This window comes from Rutidosis leptorrhynchoides, chromosome 3 (assembly GCF_046630445.1).
Source record: "Rutidosis leptorrhynchoides isolate AG116_Rl617_1_P2 chromosome 3, CSIRO_AGI_Rlap_v1, whole genome shotgun sequence".
NCBI lineage: Eukaryota > Viridiplantae > Streptophyta > Magnoliopsida > Asterales > Asteraceae > Rutidosis > Rutidosis leptorrhynchoides.
This window is the reverse complement of record NC_092335.1, coordinates 630,312,836-630,336,341: the sequence shown is the minus strand read 5'-3', so window position 1 is coordinate 630,336,341 and position 23,506 is coordinate 630,312,836. Positions and strand designations below refer to the sequence as shown.

The 23,506-nt window shown below is 31.6% G+C and overlaps 1 protein-coding gene across 1 annotated transcript; it reads right to left on the bottom strand.

Moving 5' to 3' along the window:
* Positions 1–10,715: 10,715 nt before the first annotated feature.
* On the bottom strand, positions 10,716–12,517 carry LOC139899022 (dehydrodolichyl diphosphate synthase 2-like). The gene is made up of 3 exons (XM_071881830.1): positions 12,150–12,517; positions 11,251–11,318; positions 10,716–11,146 (listed from the first exon to the last, which is right to left on the bottom strand). Exons 1-3 carry the CDS (start codon positions 12,336–12,338, stop codon positions 10,720–10,722), a joined length of 684 nt encoding a protein of 227 aa, XP_071737931.1. The 5' UTR covers positions 12,339–12,517; the 3' UTR covers positions 10,716–10,719.
* Positions 12,518–23,506: the final 10,989 nt, after the last annotated feature.

Sequence of the window (23,506 nt, the reverse complement as noted above, 5' to 3'; positions counted from 1 at the left end):
AGGGTTTAGAGTTTATGGTTTAGAGTTTAGGTTTTGAGATTTTGGGTTTAGTTAGGGTTTAGGGTTAGGGTTTAGATTTAGTTTTTAAATCAAATGATTTTAAAGAGTTTAGGGTTTAAGGTGTAGGGTTTAGATTTTAGGGTGTAAGGTTTAGATTTTACGGTTTAGATTATGGAGTTTAGGGTTTAGGTTAGGATTACCTAATATTATCATATATTCATAAGTGTTCTGTAATTGTACATTGGTTTTACTAATTAAATATGTAATTTGAAAATTAAATCAAAAAAAGCAATCAAGCAAATTACCCTTTGGACATGTATATATTCGTATAAGAGAGCGGGGAAACATGTGAACTTATCACAAGTTACACAAAGTGTATTTTGTAATGCCCTATCATGAAATTCGTAAATTACTATTGTAATGATAAAAAAAATTATTAGTCTTATTTGTCATATGAATTAGTTATAAACATGTTAAAGATAGATTTTTTTAAATCATCCTAATATAACATATTCTTTTAACAAATACTCTATCAAATTTTATCATTTCATAAAACCTGTGAAATCGCGGGTCTTTAACTAGTACTATATGAAATATGAAATTAATATAAATTGATAATTGATAAAGGAATAGAACTATAAATAAATTGATAGATACAAGTATACAACTGATTTCAAACAAGAGAAGAGGTTAGCGTGCTAAGCTGCGCGAAAATTACGAAATAAATATTCATTTTTGGATTGTAAAAAATTAATTGTCAGATTTGTCTCAATTACTTTGTAAATTGTATAATATATTTTTTAGATGTATCAAAATTAATTGTTATAAATAATTAGCATATAACTCATTGTCAAAAATGTTATTAGAATTAAGATAAAATTATTTACTTGCAACATAAAAATGAGGTACCAAAGCATACTCCAGTAAACTCTAAAAATAAAAGTCACATCACCTTTATAAATAAATGATACAAAAGAAAAATAAATATAAAAACATATGTCAGGAGATATGAGAAATATTCATTTGCATCCTTAATTTTGTTTCAAAACCAGGGGACAAATCTCAACTCTTTGATCAATAAAATTAATGGCTAGGATTAAAAACGCGAGACAATCACATGTGATTGACTAAGATCAAAAACGCGAAACAATCACATGTGATTGTTATGACAATCACATGTGATCGTAAGATTTCAAGCAAAATTAACTATTTAAATGAATATTTCATTTGGAGATATATCAAACATATTTGCTACGCATCTTTTCTAATATAATGATAATAAAAAATTTGAACCTCAAATAATACATGCGTAGTATATACTCCAATAATCAATGATATAGTCGCCCACATTATTTGACCAACGAAAACATTTCTTCACCCTTAAAGTTTGTAGTTGAAAAAGAAAAGCAAAACAAAAAACGTGAACAATAGCAGAGGACCAATCAGAGTGTATTATTCAGTCTTGTAAATAGGTCGTACAGTAAATTTACACATAAGGGTGCAAATTTGTCAAGTCAGGCTGGTTGACTAACAAATACTCCGCTTTTAACATGGATTAAAATTGAAATGTACTTGTGGTGGTGAAAATTATTGTTTCGTATACCATCAGTTTAATTTATGTAGTGATTTAGTAAATATAACAAATTAACAACAACAAAACTCAATCTCATATAAGTGAGGTATAAGAGAGGTAAGATGTAGACAATCTTTTCCCTTATCATAGAATAAAGACAAGTCATTTCTAGTGAAACACCCCAAGAGTAAAGAAAGTTCTCCCTCTCAATGTTCTGTGAATAGAGAGATTGCTTTCGAATAGACCTCTGGCTAATAAGTAGGTTAATAAAAAAACAAAAAAGTAGAAGTGAAATTACGTAATTACCCACAAACGATAAAAACGTTTCCATATTTAGTGTAAGAGTACAATGGTGATGGTTTAATTAGCTAAATTCACTATTTAATGGTTTAATTATTCAAAATGATTATTCATTTTTATTATATATAAGAGAGAAGTGATAGTATAAGATAAAATAATATGAGTGGTCTTTGAAAAACAATCTTAACACTACTATTTGATCTTTAGAATAGTCAATAGTCAACTCTAAATTAATTTAAACAAGTTTTGACGTCAGCCGTACGCTGCGGCGACGGACTCCTTATTTTTTTTTTTATATAACATAATTAGCTAGATTTTCGTTGTACACAACTTACGTTTTACATTAAATACTTAAACGTTAAAAACCCTAACAAAATCAAAGATACAATATGTTTCAAATCACTAATTAAAATCAACATAATTTGAATATTCTTGTTATTTAATAGTAAAGTGTGAGAGTAGATAAAATATTGTAAAGATAAAGAGAAAAAAAAAAGTTTAAAAAGATTTTAAAGATCCAATATGTTTCAAATCACTAATTAAAATCAACATAATTTAATATTTTTTTTTATTTAATAGTAAAGTGTGAGAGTAGAGAAAATATTGTAATGATAAAAAAAGATTTTAAATAAAAAAAAGTGATCAAGAAAATTTAAAATAAGTTATATAAATATTGTAAGAAAGATTACATTAAAAAAGAATTTAAAAATAAAAGAATGAGAGTGGGAGGATTAATTTTTAAAAAAATAATTATTAAAGAGGTTATTATGAAAAATTAAATAAAAATAAGGATTAAAGGTTAAGGGGTGTATTATAAAAAAGTAATTAAAATGAGGATTAAAAGGGTGAAATATAAAATAAATAAGTAAAGGAAGAAGGGGTACAAACAAGACTTGAACACATACCCTTTGATCACCAACAAACACGTAAAGACACTCCACCAATCTTTGACTTGAGTTATAGCCATGACTATGATATGTAATATTTAATATATTGAAAAGAAATGAATTTCAAAATTGAAATTGAATTGGATTACATGTTCATTCATTTTCCAAATGAATATATATGTAACTAGAAAAATACCGGCCTACGTGATGCGGCACAGCCTTTCGAGAATAATACCGGCCTGCGTGATGCGGCAGAGCCTTTCGGGTTCCATATTTATATTTAACGTAGCGTTATGTATTTACAGAATTTAAAACGCATTGCAACGGGTATTTTTTGGAAACACTTGGTTAGTACCTAGTATACCCAATCTACAACGCGTTTTTTACGCCGGGAAAATCTCGTAGAAAAGGGATCGGAACCATCGATATGAGGTGGTTAGTTTGAGTTGTTTATTATACGTGTATGTATATGTATAAAAGTAGCTCGAAATATTTAACGTTTTTTAAAAACAGTTCGTTTCGCGCGTAGTTAGTTGCGTTGTGTTTGTAAAATTATTCCGGGTTGAACGGTGATGTCGGAAAAGTTTAACTCGAAGTGAGCGGGAAAATGGAGCCCGTTAAAAATTTGGGTGAAGTTAGTTTTAATTTTTTTTTATAATTTTATGTTTTTACATTTTACCCCCTTGTTTTGAGGGTTGTTGTTGTACATGAGGTAAAATTTAAGGGGTGGATTTAATTCTTTTTTGGATATGCCGTTTTGGGTGAGTTTGGGTTGGGAACGACCAACTGTCCTACCTCAGTTAGCATATAGAATAAAAAAATATGTAATATATATGATCTTAGGGTCTGTTTACTTTTTTTCTGTTAAGTCATGTTATTGGTAAAGATAGGTATATGGATACAGATGGCAGTATGAAATAATTTGATACTATTAAAATGTTGTTTACTTTTTTGCTGAATGAATTATCTGAATGATGTAAATGACAAATATACCCTTACTTAAAATATTTTATTTTCTTATTCAAAGATCTATATTTATATATTTATACAAAAAAAAAAATCTCCGTAACTATAATTATATGCATCATCGTACTATGTAAAAATAAATCAAATAAAAGCAACTAGTGAAATGACCCGTGAAATTACGGGTTTGTTTCAACGAAACAGTTTAATGATATGTTTTAGGCATTAAGTGAATGTAAATGCTAACGTCATTTAGTTTAATGACCCGTAAAACTACAGATTCCGACTAAGAAACTTGGTCAGAATACATTTATTCTCCCACCACCTTATTTCAATTTTCATCACAATTATTATTTTTTGTCATAAAAGCTACATTACAACATTTTATTGAGACATGTATTTCGCATACATATGTAACGTAATTAATTCCGTAAAGATGACCCAGTTTTGAATAATAATAATAATATAATAATAATAATAAAGTTTGCTCTAAAATTGAGTATTTATATTTATAATAATAATAATAATAATAATAATAATAATAATAATAATAATTATTAGTAATAACAAATGTCTCTTTAATTTTATTTTTTTAAAAACTAAAATACAATTATTATATAAAGGCTGTACAATATGCTTCAAAGTTTGTACATGTGTTCATGGGGTGTTTTATCATAAACTTGTATATAATGTTTCAAATGTTGTACATATGGTCAGTGTTTTGTGACGCCCCGTACAAAACCATCATGTACGAATCGTCAACAACAGGTTCATTACACGGTATAATACTACATAATGTTTTAAAACAAGTTTTGCATTCATGAAAAGATAACGTTTTACAAAAGATGACGTGACACAAAGGTCGTTACAAAGCCATTATTCAAAATAACATAAGTTGAGAATGCAAAATAAAAGTTCCATGATTGAGACATCTCTAAACAATGCAGCGGAAGTCTAACACAGCGAGTCTGTAACAGCAAGTCTATAACACCAAGACTAAAACAGCAATTCTAACAACGGAAGCAACAACGTCTAAGCACCTGAGAAATACACGCTTAAAAAGGTCAACACGAATGTTGGTGAGCTATAGTTTGTTTGTAATCAGTAACAAAATGTAGACCACGAGATTTCATATTCAAAACAGTATGAAAAGTATATGCTTAACCGTGGGCACCCGGTAACTAACTTAACGTAAAGTAAATATCACGCCCTAAAAGTACACTTGGCGAGTGCGTATGTCCTCGAAGTATCAAACACCCGTTAAATGCTAGCGCGACTAGCCCGAGTGGGGATGTCAAACCCTATGGATCCATATCTAGTATTCGCGTTCACCGGTTCAAAAACCAATGATTAAACGTTACCGTGCTAAGGGGAATCTTTGTGCCGTTATATAACCCACACATATATAAAGTTTAAGTACTCATGTCTAGTATGTAAAACATAAAAAGCGCATGTATTCTCAGTTCTAAAAATAGTAAAGTAAAAAGGGAAGCTATAACTCACAGTGAATAAGCAGTAAAAGTCGATATGAAAAGTATGTAGGTAGTAAGTCGGTCCGAAAGGTCGTCAACCTAAGTCAAAGGTCACTAAGTCAGTATATTGTCCCCAAAAGTTTAAAAGTAAATAAATTAAGTCTTAAGTATCATCATCATCATCATCATTATCATCATACGTAAAAGATAAAGTAAGTTTTCAACAAGAATAGAGATCGAAACAAAAGGCTGATTTCGGACAGCTGCTACGACCTCTATACAAAACGAAAAGAAGCGTGGTCAGTGGCCAAGGCTCCGTATATGAGTCCTCTAACCGCTATACAATTTTCAGATCCTAACTTGATGTCGTTTGACCGTGGCAACGGTTCAAGCGCGAGTAGGTCAGAATTTTTCAGCACGTCGTTATAACGGCGTAGTGACTTTTGGAAGGCTATAAATCCTAAACCGTATATCAGATTTAGGCGAGGCCTAAACGAAAAGTTATCTACTCGAAACGAACTATCTTAAAATCAGTTTTCCAGAAGTCCTAAGAGCCTGATCAGACTCCAAAAAATAGCAAACAAGTGCTCCGGTGGGTTTCTTGGTGCTTGATGCTCATCACGGTTCTCATCCTTGATGCGTGTAAGCTTCAAGTGTACAACTCTTTGATGTTTTAGCATAACTTTGACCAAGTTTCAACCATAAACACACAACTAAGAGTAAAAGCTAACATTCTACAAGTTTTGAACATCAAGGTTGCCTCTTTATTGCATAAACTCAATAAAGCTTCAACCTTTGTCATTTTTACACAAGTTTATGCATTTTCATCATATGAGATGATGAAGACTTGATCTTTATCATCACAACAAACACAAAAAGGTTCCAAGTAAGTGAGATCTACAATGATAACTTAGATCTCAAGTATTAAGAAAACCCTAAGCTAGAAAGCTTGGATCTTTACAAGATTAATGAGACCATAAGCTAGAAAGCTAAGATCTAGTGAAAGTAATGAGACCATAGGCTAAAAAGCTAAGATCTTTAAAAAAATAATGAAACCCTAAGCTAGAAAGCTTGGATCTTTAATGTTCGTGAAGATCCTTAAAGCAAAAGGCTAGATCTTCAAGCTTTATGAAGATCATAAACACAAGTTTTGATCTTTTTAACAAAATAAAGGAATCATAAGCTAGAAAACCTAGATCCAACAAAGTAATGGAGATTCAAAGCTAGAAAGCTTGAATCTTTCATGTTCTTGAAGGATTCAAACCAAAGTTTGAATCTACAAGATATAACAAGAACAAAAGCTAAAAGCTTGATCCTTTAAATGATGATGATGATGTCGATTTTATGAAGAAGAAAAGAAGAAGAAGAAAATTTAAAACTTACACTTTTTAGAGTGAGAAAGACTAGAGAGAATTAGAGAGTAAATGTGTGTGATATGAAAAACGTGGTATATGAATTGTTGTATGAAATAGTATGGAAAAATACCGATTAGAGATTGCTACACACTAACGGGCAGTGTACCCGATCGTGTAGTAGTATAGTAAATGGTAAAATCCGTGTATCGTTCCAAGGACAATATCTAAATCAAATTAGGATTATAAACTAAATTGTGATTAACTAAGAAAATTACAAGTACAAGATATATTTTGATTTGCCCTTTTACGATGGGCGAATCAAGTGATGAATAAGATTAAAAAGACAATATTTTTGGTATTTTTAGTTTATGAAAATAGAAAGATAGTTTTGATATCAAATTAAAGAAATATGCTCATCTAGACTTTTTACCCTTAATGTTGAATGTTATTTAGGATTAAGATCGAATTGATTGGTTATGCACGAGAACTAATTAATTGGTTCACCAAGAGTAGTCTTGCGCAAACACTCAAACGGGATTACACGACGCAAGTGATGTTCTTGTCATCTAAGACCTCCTATTTGTAATCAACTAATTCAACTAGTTTGAAGACTTGAAGAATGATCAAGTCAATGGTGTGTTGTACATGATCCACTCCTATATCAACTAAAGGTTTAACGTAGTTCATTCCCTTGGTCTGGTTAAATGCTCAATTCACCCAACCCAAATAATTAACTAAGTGTTATAATATGATCCCTATAAACGTCACTAGATAAGGCAAATCACTAACACATGTTAATTGATGGAACTAGGTAGTTGAAAGTGTGTATAACAGATTCTAAGGAATTGGTCATTCTCCTAGACAATTACACATACTAATTAAGCTATTCCAAAGTATCTACAAGAGTCGTTCTTACATTCTTATGTAAATTAACCATTTGAACTCAACTTATCCCTTTTGGTAAAAGACGGATAAACACATGTCACTAGGTGTAAATTAATACATTAACTTAACAAGATGATGTTTCTTAATCAAATGAACATATCAACTAGTTGAATCGAAAGGATTAAACTTAACAAGAATGGTTCTTGTATTCAAACATCAAACTATCGTACATAATAACAATCAATCAATAGTAAACATTCAACATCTCGGTTATTTATCTAGATGAATATAAAATGGACTAGCTAACAATCATTCTTGAAAACTTAAACACAACAGTAACAAAGATAGAATTCATTGTAAATACAAGATTAACCTTTTAGGAGTAATCTTGGATGAAGCTCTTGAATGATCTTGGATTCTTCAATGATTTGAGTGCTTAGATGCACTTTGATAAGCTCAAGAACTGCTTTGAATCGTATGTTTTCGTCTCTGAACATAAAGGAAACTGGTACCCTTGAAATGAAACTGGAAATGGAATTAAATAAGCTGAACAGTTGGTGAAAAGCACTGTGCGCGGCGCGCATAGTAAGGGTGCGCTGAGCGAACTCTTCACCTAACCCACTTTTTCTTTACAGCTCGACATCGCACGTTCAAATCTGCTTTTCTGGTAAAAGTGCGCGGAGGGATGCGCTGAGCGCACTACTGTGCGCTGAGCGCACTACTGTGCGCTGAGTGCACTACTGTGCGCGGCGCGCACTAGGCTTGGCGCACTTTGGTTTTGGCCAAGAAATCTTCTGATCAAAATTATACAATGTGCGCTGAGCGCACACTTTGTGGTGCGTTGAGCGCACCCTTCTGTCTTTGGCTCTCTGGTCTTGTTTTCGATCTCTGAGCTGTATCTTATATATAATCTTCCATATTTCTTCAAGTTTACAATGATTCTAGACTACATTACAATAATATGAAATACAAACGGAATTACTATGTTTACATATGAAATAAACAACAATAGCACGCGATATTACGACTAAAGATATGAGTAATTTGAGTAATATCAGTGTGTAAAATGTGAATGAGATTAAGTGTGAAATGGGTGAGATTTGCTTGGTGTTTATAGAGTGGTGAGGTGGTGGTGACCGTGGGTTTAGGGGGGACAAGGGGAGGGGGGACAACTTTTGCTTTTTGGTTAATGGTGGTTTAAAGTTGGTGCTTATGTTGGGATCCCATGCAACAATTGTGATTATGGTTAACAAAAATGCTAGTATGTTCCCTCTAATAAATGGGTATTTGTCTTACATTTATATGCGTCATAAACTTATTAAAATTGGGCTAATTAAATAGTCCATTAGCTAGAGTAGGGTGGGCTTGAGTCCAACAAGGTAGAAAGTCCAACAAGACTAACTAGTGAGCATAAGTAAATTACTAAGCCTAATTAAGAAACCAAAAGCCCAAGTAATTGTCATTAGAAAATAACAATTAGTATTACGTAGTCGTAATATTCCAATTACGACAAAAGTTAAACGTGTACCAAAACACATAGCTCGTTCTCAACGTCAAGTGACACTAACGGTCGTAAAAGTATTCGGGGATCAAGTTAAGTAATTACGTACTTAATGGCACGTTGTAAGGTATTAACGAAAGTAATTAACATGAATTAAGATCCCAGAATATAATATAGCTCAGTACGCACAAATACGCAGTTTCGTGAAAGTAATAAGCAAAACAATATAAGTCGAAAAAGGCGGGTCGTTACATGTTTTACCATAAGGTTGTACATATTGCTTCAAATATTGTACATATGGTCATGAGAGTATTTTATCATAAAGTTGTACATAATGCTTCATATATTATACAATTAACATGTTAATAATTTTATTTAAAATAGTTAATTATTTTTATGACATCATCAAGTTAGTTACTATAAATACAATTTTTTTTAATTATAAAATATTTAGGATTAATGACATCATTTAAGTAATCTAGATTTTTTTTTCTTAACAAAGGAATTAGTCTAATAATGACATCATCATTTTAATAGAAATTATAGATAATGAAAAACATTTCTTTGACAAATATGTATATCTAGAAACTTCTTCCCCCTAATTTTAAATGTAACTAGTCTTTTGGCTCGCGCTTTCGCTGCGGGTTGGTTTCGTCGAAAAAAAAAGTAATGTAGCTACAGTAGCGGGTATTCGGGTCGGGTAGGTGGAGCGGGTCAGGGGATCCGGATGGTATTGGGTTAGTGGTTCGGGGGTGTTGGCAAATCATGTTTTAGAAAAGAAAAAAAAAAGTTACTATTAACAAATGGTGCCAATCAATCATAGGTTGACACCATTTATCACAATTTATATATATATAAATACTCCGTAATCAGTATTTGTTTTCACCAAAACCTTTCTAGAAATTCATCCTCCTACAAAACAATTCGAGAAATTCATCCTCCAAAATATTAAAAAACCAAAATCATATGGATGAAAACCTTTTTCATTTCCTTCTACCTCGATTCAGCCCGATTCAATTTTTCAATATTCATAACCATTGAGCAAGAAGTGTGACCAGAGGTGCGTTTCGTTCATCAAGAAGTACGGTTGATTTGATTCATTAAAGACTGTAGTAGTCGATCAAACAAACGTCGACACTTTACCAACGATTGAGCAATAGATTTGTTTTATTTTTCACTAATATGAAGAATATGCACCGAGTTGCCCAATGAAGCACACCACCCGGGTTCAATTCATGGCTACGCCAGATTGTTCCAAAAGGGAGTGTGACTAGAGGGTGCGCATAATGCGCAATTCACCTGGTACCAGGTCTCGCGCTCGTGGGGCTTAATTACCCGAGGTTTTACCTTCTATGGGGGAGCCAATATGCTCGTTCATAGGAGTGTTTCCTCGCTTACCCAAAAAAAATATGAAGAATATGTGCAAAATAAAGGCAAAAGGGGATGGGTAATTTGGAAATAAAATGACTAAATGGGGAGTAGTAGGCTTTTGTTCGTGACCGATAAAGTCACTTTTAAGTTTTGGTGAATGAATAAGGTGCAAGTAAACAAGTAAGGAGGGTGACCGAATAATCTATTTTAAACATTAAGCTCATTAATGCCTAAGTAAACAGGTACTTAGAGACATATTAGCTAACCAACTTCAATTCAACATTTGTCAAATGAAACTAATTGTTTATTATATCCTTAGAGACATATTAGCTAACCAACTTCAATTCAACATTTGTCAAATGAAACTAATTGTTTATTATATCATATTCGTCGAAACAATAACAGGTTACAGTCATTTACGAATTTCTTGAAATGCAACGATCGCTTCAATGAGATCATTTTCCTTAAAATCGGGGAAATATTTCTTCGTGAAATAAAGCTCACTATACGCCATTTGCCACAACATAAAATTACTAAGCCTAATTTCACCACTTGTACGTATAACCAAATCAGGGTACGGAAAATCATTCATTTTTGTACACAATTCTTGTGTAAAACATTTTTCATTGATTTGGTTAGGAACAAGAACACCATCCTTAACTTGCGCAGCAATGCTTTTACAAGCTTGAATGATGTCGTATTTGCCGCTATAGTTGATTGCATAGTTAACTTGCATCCCTGAATTCAACCTTGATTTCTCATCTATTTCGACGCAGAGCTTTTGAAATGACTCCGAAAGATCAGATTTTCTTCCCATTACATTTACTTGACACCCAAGACTGAAAAATCAAGAAAAAAAAAAAACGTTTTCAAACAATTTAAATCTATTAGTTATAGTTCTGGTTTTCATTTTAACTAAATGGTGATTACTAAATATTTATACCTCAAGAGCACCTCTGCATCTGTCCTCAATAAATCTTCATACATCTCCATTAAGAAATCAACTTCTTCCTGCAGTTATAAATGATATATATATATATATATATATATATATATATATATATATATATATATATATATATATATATATATATATATATATATATATATATATATATATATATATATATATAGTGGTTATTTATTTATTTTGGAATATTTATGAATTCTAGTTCATCAAGGTTAGGGTAAATAACATATTAATGGGCTAATTTGGGTCTGTTTGGGTATATTTTGACCCTGGGCTGATTTGAGTCTGTTTTCACTCATGATCCATTAACAGAAATGGGCTCTTTTGGGATTGTTGTGACTTGTGACCATGATCCATCAAGATTAAAGGGATCTTGTCACATGATCATAACCCATCAAAACTGATCTTCTAGCCACAACTTAACCACTTCATAAATATGAAATACTTACGATCTCAAATATATCACTATTTTCTAATTCGTTATTTTACAATGACAATACACACTGTAAAATAAAGTGTATAGGTTAATATTTCGATTTCAATTGTTTTAACAGCACCCAAAATGAAAAAAATGGAGTAGATTTTTCATGTTCGGTGTGGACAAATTTTACTCATATATATTCAGCCTAATAGGATTATCATGTAATGGTATCCAGCTCTTTCTCTGCCAGTCTGCCACCACAAGATTTATTGTTAGTAAGGTTTGAACTTAAGACATTTGTGTTTATTAAGATTTTTTTATTATATAACACAATCACTTGATATAACTTGTATTAAAAAACGTAAATAGAATATAACACACAACAATATATTGTATTAGCTAATAATAACTTATAATTGATTACTATGAAGAGAGGGATCGATATACTTACAATTGGTCGAGTCCAATTTTCAGTAGAAAATGCATAAGTCGACACGGATTTGATTTTTAAATCGTTACATTTTAGGAGAAGAGATTGGAGTGTCTTTCTCATGGCAGTATGACCAGTCATCGGAGACCAACCTTTTTCTTGTGCCCATCGACGATTACCATCCATTATAAACGCTATATGTTTTGGCATTAGTTCTTCTACAAGACCCGCAGGTAATTTTGTTTTTCGAATATTCGGTTTGACATCTTTGTATATTAAATCAGTTGATACATTTGCAATCGTTGCACAAACATATTTATGATTTAATGGAGCCACTTGGTTGAAGAATATAGGGTTGGAAGAATTTGGTTTGGAAACTAAACAAGGTTTAGTTGTAAAACTTGGCAAAATGATGCCAGGCTTAAGAGGGGATAAATTATATGTGAAAGCCATATGTTTTGTTTTTGTTTATGAAATGATATAAATGAAGCTTATTTGCTTGATATATATAGTTGCAACAAATTACATAAAAAGTCCCTATACTACATGTTAATTTACACATTTAAATAAATTGTGTTATTATTATTATAGATTAGTGTGGTTATTTGTGTGTGTACTTAAAAAAAAAAAAAAAAACGTGTGCCATGATTGATGGCCAACTTGTTGGAAGTGAGTGAAATGAAAAGTAATATTCTCTTTTTACATTTTACGAGTACGTACATTCTATATAACTTCAAGCAACATTTGTATGTTGGTGTATATTTTAGTACATATAATTGATAATTGATACTCTCTAATTAATACATAGTATTTCATCCGTCTTAAAATAAGTGTTTTATTTGAATTTTCATGATCTTTTTTTAATACTTTGACTTTAAATTTTTTCACTGTATTATATAATATTTAATAAAAATTATATCAATAAGAACACATTTTAAAATCAAATCTATTCATATAAAATTTATCAAATTTTATATAACACAAATAAAAATATTTCAAGCTAAAATTTCAAAAGAAAGACCCTAAAAAATCAAGCAAAACATTTATTTTGAAACGAATGGAATAGTTTTTTTTAAAAAATAATAAAAAAATGTGCACTATGTCATATGTTAATACCTATCTATAAAATTAAATGTTTACTTCAACAAGTAAAAAAGCATTTAATAAACTTCTAGTTTTCTAAAACAAAATATATTTTTAATGTAGATTTTTTTTTATATATGCAACACCGTACGTTTTTCTTTTTAAACCACATCGAAAGTCATTAAACACATCATATATATATATATATATATATATATATATATATATATATATATATATATATATATATATATATATATATATATATATATATATATATATACGATTATCCAAAACACATGTGTTACGTGACGACATAACCATTGTAATGTTGTTTATACAAAATATCAGAGTTCACTACTATGTCTAACATAACTTCAAATTCCTTCAGCACCCAAACCAACTAGCATGCATCACCTAACCTGCAAAAGAAAAACTGTGGAGGAATTAGCGCACCGTTAAGTGAATGAAAATATCTAGATGGACATCACTATAAGCATCAAGCATAGCTTAAGTCACTGGTCACTAATCACAGAATAACAAGAGGACGGACGGCTTAAACGGGACTTTAACGACTAACTAATTGGACTAGAGTCTACCGATAGTCCTTGTGTGACGTCCTCCAGATAGGGCCTGGAAGAATAACGTCACTAAATATATCAAATCACAATTGTATAAACGAGAACGACTCTATTTGAGAGGTTTTATTGAGTTTTGCAGCGGAAGATAAATAGATTACAATGTATTTAATGAACAATGCATTAAATGTCTTTAATTGATATGATATGAAATGCATGACTCCAAGCATGGCAAGCAATCATCATCAAAGCAGCAGATATACAGCGGAAGCAATATTTAAGTACCTGAGAATAAACATGCTTAAAAAGTCAACACTAGGTTGAGTGAGTTCATAGGTTTGTCATAAATAATGATTTCAGTAATAGTGTTAGATCACAAGATTTTTGTTCATAAGCTTGGTCTCGCAGGGACCAATTAGTAGATCTCGCAGATCCAAAAGTTGTTCATAAAGTTGGTCTCGCAGGGACCAAAAAGTAGATCACGCAGATCCAAAAGTTATTCATAAGCTTGGTCTCGCAGGGACTAATTAGTAGATCACGCAGATCCAAAAGTTATTCAAAAGCTTGGTCTCACATGGACCAATTAGTAGATCATGCAAATCCAAAAGTTATTCATAAGCTTGGTCTCACAAGGACCAATTAGTAGATCACGCAGATCCAAAAGTTGTTCATAAGCTTGGTCTCGCAGGGACCAATTAGTAGATCATGTAGATCCAAAAGTTGTTCATAGTTTACCCCAAAGACAAGTTGTGTTTATACTTGTCGGTTAGGGACTTAGTCGGACATAGCCGGGTATAGCGTAGTTTAAAGTTGGTACTTGTGTCTAGCGTGTAAAACCGTTATAAAAGTTGTGCATGTATTCTCAGCCCAAAAATGTAAAGAGTAAAAGGGAATCAAATAGACTCACGAAAAATCAGTTTTAGTATTTGTATTCATTTCATAAAAACAGTTATAAAAGTAGCGCATGTATTCTCAGCCCAAAAATATAAAGAGTAAAAGGGAGCATATGAAAACTCACGAAAAATCAGTTTTAGTATTTGTATTCATTTCATAAAAACAGTTATAAAAGTAGCGCATGTATTCTCAGCCCAAAAATATAGATAAAAAGGGAACTATGAAAACTCACCTTAAATAGCAGTTGAAGTATTCCTTGAAAGGAATGAAATGAATGGAAATAAGTGACCAGGATCTCAACCTAGAGATAGAATGTAGATCAGATGTTGTCTAATAGACATAAGTATGGTAACTATACCAATGATAATGGTTTTCTGAAAGAAATTCCATTTTCGGAAAGGTTACTATCTATGGAAAGTTTCCACTTTTAGTAACTTTCCAATTATAGAAAGTTCGGGTTATAATCTTTAACAAGACGTTGTACGACAATCTCAAATCTCGTTGCTATCATACAAGTCACTTGAATGATCAGTTGTTACCGGTTGGCCCAGGATCTCTTGACCAAAATCTATGTTTGGCATTCGAGATCCACAAGCGTCCCATAATGGTACCAAGGATCACCCTAGGCCTTAAGTAGCGTTGAGGTTCAAATATAGTGCACGTTATCTTGATCATAACCTTGGTGATAATAACGATAGTAATAATAATAATAATTGAAAATGGAAACATCACTCACGTATCAATATTGTGACTCAATATTGCTGGAAAAAGTACGCAGATGTAACGGACATTACAAATGCTAGGTTGACCTCACGAACAATACCCATAACCTCCATAGCTATAACCTATACTTTCCTTAGCTCTATCCCGCTCATAAAACCCGTTTTGAAATGACCCGCTCATGACTTCGTCGTAGTATTTTATGTATAAATAATAATAATATGTTATAATTCAGTAGGCTTATAACTACCTTTAGTGGTTTGATTCTTGATTAAGAATACTAATAATGAAGTGTACGAACAAAGATGATAATGGAGAGAAAGAAAGAAACACTTTGTAAGTGTGAGAAATGGTGCAAGTTTAATGCTTGCATTCATGAGTATTTATAGCCTAAAATTTCAATATAAAAATACATACTTTATGTACCAAAATTGACTATATGTATACTAATTTATAATTTTATTTTTAGTCAACATAAGGATGTACTAGTTTATACTTTCATTTTTTAAATTTTTATTTATTTTTAGTCAAAATAAGGATGTATTTGTTTAGGATTCTTTTTAGTCTCATTATTATTATTATTATTATTATTATTATTATTATTATTATTATTATTATTATTATTATTATTATTATTATTATTATTATTATTATTATTATTATTATTATTATTATTATTATTACATTTACTACATGATAAGTATTATTTTCTTTTTCTAATTTATTACATTGAAAAAATATATATTTGAAATATTTATTTAATATTTAGTTTTTCAAAATCAATTATATTTTAAAGTTTATTTTAAAATCGTTTAAATAATAGAAATTATTATAACACGTAACGTTTTTAATTAATATATATATATATATACATATATATATATATATATATATATATATATATATATATATATATATATATATATATATATATATATATATATATATATATATATACATAAAATTGTTCGTGAATCGTCGGAATCATATAAAAGTTAGGTTTAAGTTTAGTCAGAAATTTTCGGGTTGTCATAGTACCTACCCGTTAAAAGAAATTTCGTCCCAAAATTTAGTTGTTGCCATCAATCGGCGTTTTTTGTAAACATGTGAGGATATTTCCGTTTTATTTGGTCTTCACGTTCCCAGGTATGCTCGGGGCCTTTCGTGAATTCCAACGGATAGAATATTGTTCTGTTTCAAGCGTTTAAATCATACAAGCGTTTAAATCATACGAACCATAATTTCTATAGGTTCTTCTATGAAGTGCATTTTATCATTAATGCGGAGGTTATCTAAAGGAGTAGCAAGAGTGTCATTTGACTAGGTTATCCTTAAAAGGGATGCTGGTGTTATACAAGCATTTCAGTAAACTGAACACATGAAATGTGTTATGAATAGTATTGAGCTCATTTAAAACTGTGAGCGTTTATGCCACAATATTAGGGCAGACAAAACAGAGAGCGGTTCGTGAAATCACTGTCATGAAATTTGATAGAGATCGTCATTGTTTACAACAAGAATATTTTAATGATGAATATGAGTTGAAAAATAGAGTTTTATCACCTTCGAATAATATGGATAAAACGATTTGATTATTGGAAGAGTATAAACGAAGCTATCATAAAAGAGTGAATGAGAAAATTAAATGTTCGCCTTAACTTTTGACATAGCTAAAGTTGATTTCCGGAATTTAAGGGATTTAAAGAAATCTTTGAAATCTTTATAAGATTTGATTCTCCGGTAATTAAGGAAATTAGGATTTTCTTTGATTAAATGCGGTAAATTGCCTTGATTGCCGTGTCTGGAATTTCGTTATAAATTAGCTTTTTTCGTTTCATTATCTTCACCACTTCTATACTTTCTTCCTCAATTCGTACTTCCAAAGATTGTGAAAATGCTCCATCCAGTTCTTATCCTGGATATTTTTCTGATTATCGCTTCTGTCTTTCTTCTTTTTCATCTACCCCCGGAGGAATCTGTTTACTTCTACTATTACCTTGGGGTTATAGTGTTTTTAATTCTCCCGTGTCTTTATGTTGCTATACGCATTGATATACAAGGTTTGTAATTTCGGTGTTGTTATCGGGCTTTGTATTTTTCCTTATATGTCGGAGCTTCATGCTTTTGTAAAGCAAGTAATGGTCCAGAATTCGTAGGTATGAAGTTTCGAATGATCATAATATATAAAGTAGAAAGGAAAGGTAATAGCACAATTTGATTTGTCAAATTACCAGAATATCCGGAAAAGACCGAATCATCAAGAAAAATATTTTCTTGATATGTTTAGAGGTTAAATAGAATGTAAGAGTCATGTAACATCGCAAATGATGATTTATAAAGTCTATGAACCATCATCTTCCATTAAAAATTTAGCATGACTTACTGTAATATAATCACGTTGGCTTGACGTCATTATATTATACTAACTCATGCTTCAATTCCCAACACTTCTTCAAAACATTAAATTTTTTTTACAGAATATAGAAACTAATACAGTTTCCTTTATGATATAATAAAGATATCGCAAAGAGATAATTAATTGCGGACAACATCGTTATGAAGATATCTTCAGAAATATAGAGGATATTTATAACGAAAGATACGATGATATCTTAGAATTTCTAAGATCGAATGATAATGAGGAAAATTCTTCTGTAAGGATTTAGAATGCATAAGGAGATTATTTGTCTTATGTAATTTCCATCAGAAATCAAATCATCTAGATTCCTTAAGTATAGGTTTAGTCCTTGTGATTTGTCCACAGCCTCCTTCATAGTTTGCTCAATCCGTTTTCCAGTTCTAAATCTGAGCTTATACCATTCTTTATCATCAAACTTTTGGCCATTAAGACCATCTATAGCTTTTGCTGCTTCGTCTGCATTCTCAAGGTTAACGAATCTGAATCATTGATTATCAATCTGAGATGGTTTCAAGAAATTTTATTTTTAGATGATTAACCGCTGATTGTAATCGTCAACGGATCTAATGGTTGACGAATAGGCGTTGTTGATTTCAAAAGTAATGAATGATAATTTCGGTGGTTTGATGTGATAATTCATCATAGAATACGAATGAATATAATTCATGAATGTAGTGATCTTTAGGAAGATAACACTTGCTAAAGCTTTACTTAAATTCCGATATGTCAAAATTAGAATATGTAATTGAATTTGTATAAAAATGGTTGTTCTTTAGTGAACGGATACATATGTGGATGTAAGTAGTATAGTTACTGATTATTGAATCAGAATTGAAGAATGTATAATGTAACATAATAATGTGAGATATAAATATTTCTCGGGTATTACCTACCCGTTAAAATATTTTCACAATTAACAGTTTGTACAAAAGAATTTTTAATTACAATTTTTATGAAGATATACGTTCATATATGTATCCTTCAGATATATATAGATTTAACGAGTTAATATAATATTACACTCATTTGATTTGCGGTTGAAACGAGAATAAATAATCTTCAAAACTTGAGAGATTACATAATCGTCGCGAAATATTTCTTTAATGAAGTTATGAATCAATACTTCATCGTTCATTGTTAATGATATATCTCGGTATATGATGTTGGTGCTCGTGGATTTCTTGTGAAATTTACAAGGCACGAATGATGTTTTCTAGAAAGTTTTGAGTACATCAAAAATGAAAGTATACAATCAATCATGTATTTGAGTAATACACTTGATTTATTATGAAATGGAGTTTATTGTGCTGAAGCAGTGATTAACGATTGTTAAGTCATTAACGAAGGATGTACATCATACCATATTAGTGATATGAATTAACCAAGTAGTACATATTAGTTAAGATTCACACGTAATAGCTTAGTACGAAAAGATTTATTATTGTTCCAATCCATATATATATATATATATATATATATATATATATATATATATATATATATATATATATATATATATATATATATATATATATATATATCAAGTATACATATATAATTCTTTAGGAAGAATGAGTTAATACATCTTAACTCATTATTACTAATATTCCTTGGTATCTATGGGGCGTATGATGTTGATATCCGAGGTACCGAGTGTGATGTTGAGGCGTGAGATGCGGATGTTGTTGTTGATGAAGCTGGTGATGTTGGTGGTGATGCTGATGGTACTGGTGGTGATGGTTATGCTGTTGGTTCTGCTGCTGGTGTTCGTGGGTTTTGCACCATATTTTCTAAAGCCACTACTCGAGCGCGAAGCTCGTTGACTTCTTCTCTTACTCCGGGATGATTGGCGGTTCGGACTAGCGGATGAATAAGATCTAGGATTCTAGATATTATATATTCGTGATGGGATATCCTGGAAATGAGGATGAAAATAGTGTTTCGGATTGGTTCGCCGGTAAGTGCTTCAGGTTCTTCGCCAATAGGGCAATTTGATGAGTGGAAAGGATCTCCTTCTTCACTTCTCCATTGATTAAGTCGACTATGAACCCATCCCCAATTCATCCAGAATAGATGATGTCTGATTGGTTCGTTTGTTCCGGTTACGCTGCCATTGGAGCTCGAGGAGTTCGAAGAATCCATATTATGTGTTTGGAATTAGGGTTTGATATGAAATGGGTGTTGAATATTGAATGATATATTCGTCTCCTTGAATACGTATTTGTAGCAACATGATTTTCGTAATTTACGGAGGAAATTTAGGAAAAGTATTAGACAAAGTCTATTGAGATAGATATGATAAGATATAATAAGATATGATGTGTCTATACTCCAATAATGGCAGTATGACGTGTCGAGATCATAAAAAGATAACTATGTAATCTGATAATCTTTCGATTTAAGACTTTCAATTTTTTATACTGTGATAACCCAAGGACATTTTTCGATTCGCAAACCGATGCATATAGGCATAAGGCACATAAGTACGTGATATAACAGGGAGTTATATACGTTTGAGTATGAATAGTAACGAATATAGGAGTTTCAAAAATCATGGATAATATTTCAGATAATACATATGTAATACACAAAACCATGATAGATGACATAGGAATGTCAAGAACTTCAGAAATCATGGTGTCGTATTTAAATGCGGTGGCGTAACTTGATAATACTTAGGAAAGTGAGCAGAGTTCTTAGATTGACTCGGCATTCTAAGATAAGTAAAGTTTCTAAAGTATAGTGTAGCATTTATCAGTTAAAGGCAACAAGTAAAGGCACTATGGTCAAGGAAAGTTGTAGTCCTACATTGCTAAGGTACTTAATTGTATAAGGCACACATAAAATGAAATCCTGGTTCTCTACAACAAACTGCTCTGATACCAATCTGTGACGTCCTCCAGATAGGGCCTGGAAGAATAACGTCACTAAATATATCAAATCACAATTGTATAAACGATAACGACTCTATATGAGACGTTTTATTGAGTTTTGCAGCGGAAGATAAATATATTACATTGTATTTAATAAACAATGCATTAAATGTCTTTAATTGATATGATATGAAATGCATGACTCCAAGCATGGCAAGCAAACATCATCAAAGCAGCAGATATACATCGGAAGCAATATTTAAGTGCCTGAGAATAAACATGCTTAAAAAGTCAACACTAGGTTGAGTGTGTTCATAGGTTTGTCATAAATAATGATTTCAGTAATAGTGTTAGATCACAAGATTTTTGTTCATAAGCTTGGTCTCGCAGGGACCAATTAGTACATCTCGCAGATCCAAAAGTTGTTCATAAAGTTGGTCTTGCAGGGACCAAAAAGTAGATCACGCAGATCCAAAAGTTATTCATAAGCTTGGTCTCGCAGGGACCAATTAGTAGATCACGCAGATCCAAAAGTTATTCAAAAGCTTGGTCTCATATGGACCAATTAGTAGATCACGCAGATCCAAAAGTTATTCATAAGCTTGGTCTCGCAGGGACCAATTAGTAGATCATGTAGATCCAAAAGTTGTTCATAGTTTACCCCAAAGACAAGTTGTGTTTATACTTGTCGGTTAGGGACTTAGTCGGACATAGCCGGGTATAGCGTAGTTTAAAGTTGGTACTTGTGTCTAGCGTGTAAAATAGTTATAAAAGTTGTGCATGTATTCTGTAACGACCCTGGTTTTTCCAACGTTATTTATTAATAATTATTATTATTAATACGCTTGATTAAACGAATGTATGTTATTACATTTACATGTTGCTTTAATTGCCCGTACTTGAACTTTAAATGCCCGAAACGTCTTTGTGACACCCGGAACTTGCACGAATAATATTTTAAGATATTATTTACATTCATGATTAATTTTATTAATCATTTTAATTAACTAAGGTGATTAGTTAAGTACTTGGGCTTTAATTGGATTTAATTGTTAAACTACTTGCACTTGGGCTTTATTAGTATAATGGACTTTTGACTTGGGCTTCTAAGCCCACCCTACTTATATTATGGATTAATTAGCCCACTCTTGCTACTTGTAAGTATTAGTTTGGAGGTTAACTAGTTAGTTTGTTCAATTGGAATATAGTTGGCTCATTATCCCCATGAACACCACCCTTTTACCCAACTTTTGTAAGCTTTTCCACCAAGTAACCATCAAACAACTCTCTACTCCCCTTGGGAGCTGCTGGCCGTGGGCTAGGAGTACACAAAAGAGATTCAAATCTTTTTTTTTACTCACTTGTTCACTTGCAATCTTCATTTCAAACACACACACTTGAAAACCTCTCAACTTTCCTCTCTTTTTCTCTAATACTTGTAAGCTACTAGGAACTTTTCTTCTTCTTCTTTTGGTTACTAAAACCGTGGCCTTTTACCCCTTAAACATCATCATCAATTGTTGTTTGTTTACTTGTTCTTACTTAATGTTTGAATACATGTAGTTACTAGTTATATGTTACTTACTTTCTAACTTTCAAGAACAAACTTACTAGTTTGATTTCTTCATCTTTATCTTGTTATAACAAGAACATTCAAGAACATAATCTATCTAGTTATGTTCTACATATTTTGTTTCAAAATATTAAAGTTCATAGTTGTATAAACTCTTTACTTGTAGTTCTTGAAGTAACTTTGAAGTTACTTCACTTAAAGATCAACTTGGGTTGAATCTTTAAAAGTAAGAGCAACTATGAATCATCTTCTTGTTTAGTTAGCTTTCTACTTTATTTATTTCAAAGATTATGAGTTCTTGTTGTTAAAATCATACTTGCAAGTCATGGAAGTAAACTTAAGGTTTACTTTACTTAAAGATCAACTTTGGTTGAATCTTTAAAGTATGAGCAACACTTGAACTAGCTACTTGTTTAATTAACTTGTTTCTGTACTTTATGCATTTAAATTACTTGTTTGTTGGTTTGTTGGTCAAGAACTACAAGTTGGCCTTGATCTCATACTCTTGAACTTAAAAGTTAACTTATAAGTTTCAAGAACATAGAAGTGTAACTTACAAGTTACAACTTCAAATACCTTTGAAAGATCTAAGTTATCTAGCTTATGGTCTTCTTAAATTGTCATAAACAAAAGCTATAAAGCTTACATACACTTTACTAGTTGTTGATTTAAGTTTATAACTTGTTTTTACTCCTAAAGTTCATGTAAGTGTTGAAACTAAGCCTTGATGTAACCTTGGTTCATCAAACACTTACAACACTTGCACTTGAGTTATGATGGACAAACCTTGGTCAAAATGATGTTAACACATCAACGAGTTGTACACTTGAAGCTATACGCATCAAGAATGAGAACCGTGATGAACATCAAGCACCGAGACAACCGGAACTCTCCAAAACCCACTGTTCTGTCCAAAACCTACTGACCTGATGCTTCTGGAACAGACCAGTAGACCTGGGCTGTTCTAACCTTGATTTTTAGATAGAACTTTTCGAGTAGATAACTTTTCATATAGGACTCGTCTTAATCCGAGTTACGGTTTAGGATTTATGGCCCTCCGATCGTTACCATGTCCTTTAACGTTGTGCAGAAATTTCTGACCTACTCGCACTTAGACCGTCGCCACGGTCAAACCAAGACGAGTTTGCTTCTGTAAATTTTACCACACTTAAGGGACTCGTAGACGGAGCCATGACCACTGGTCTCACCTTAATTCAGTAAGGGTAGAGGCTGTGGTG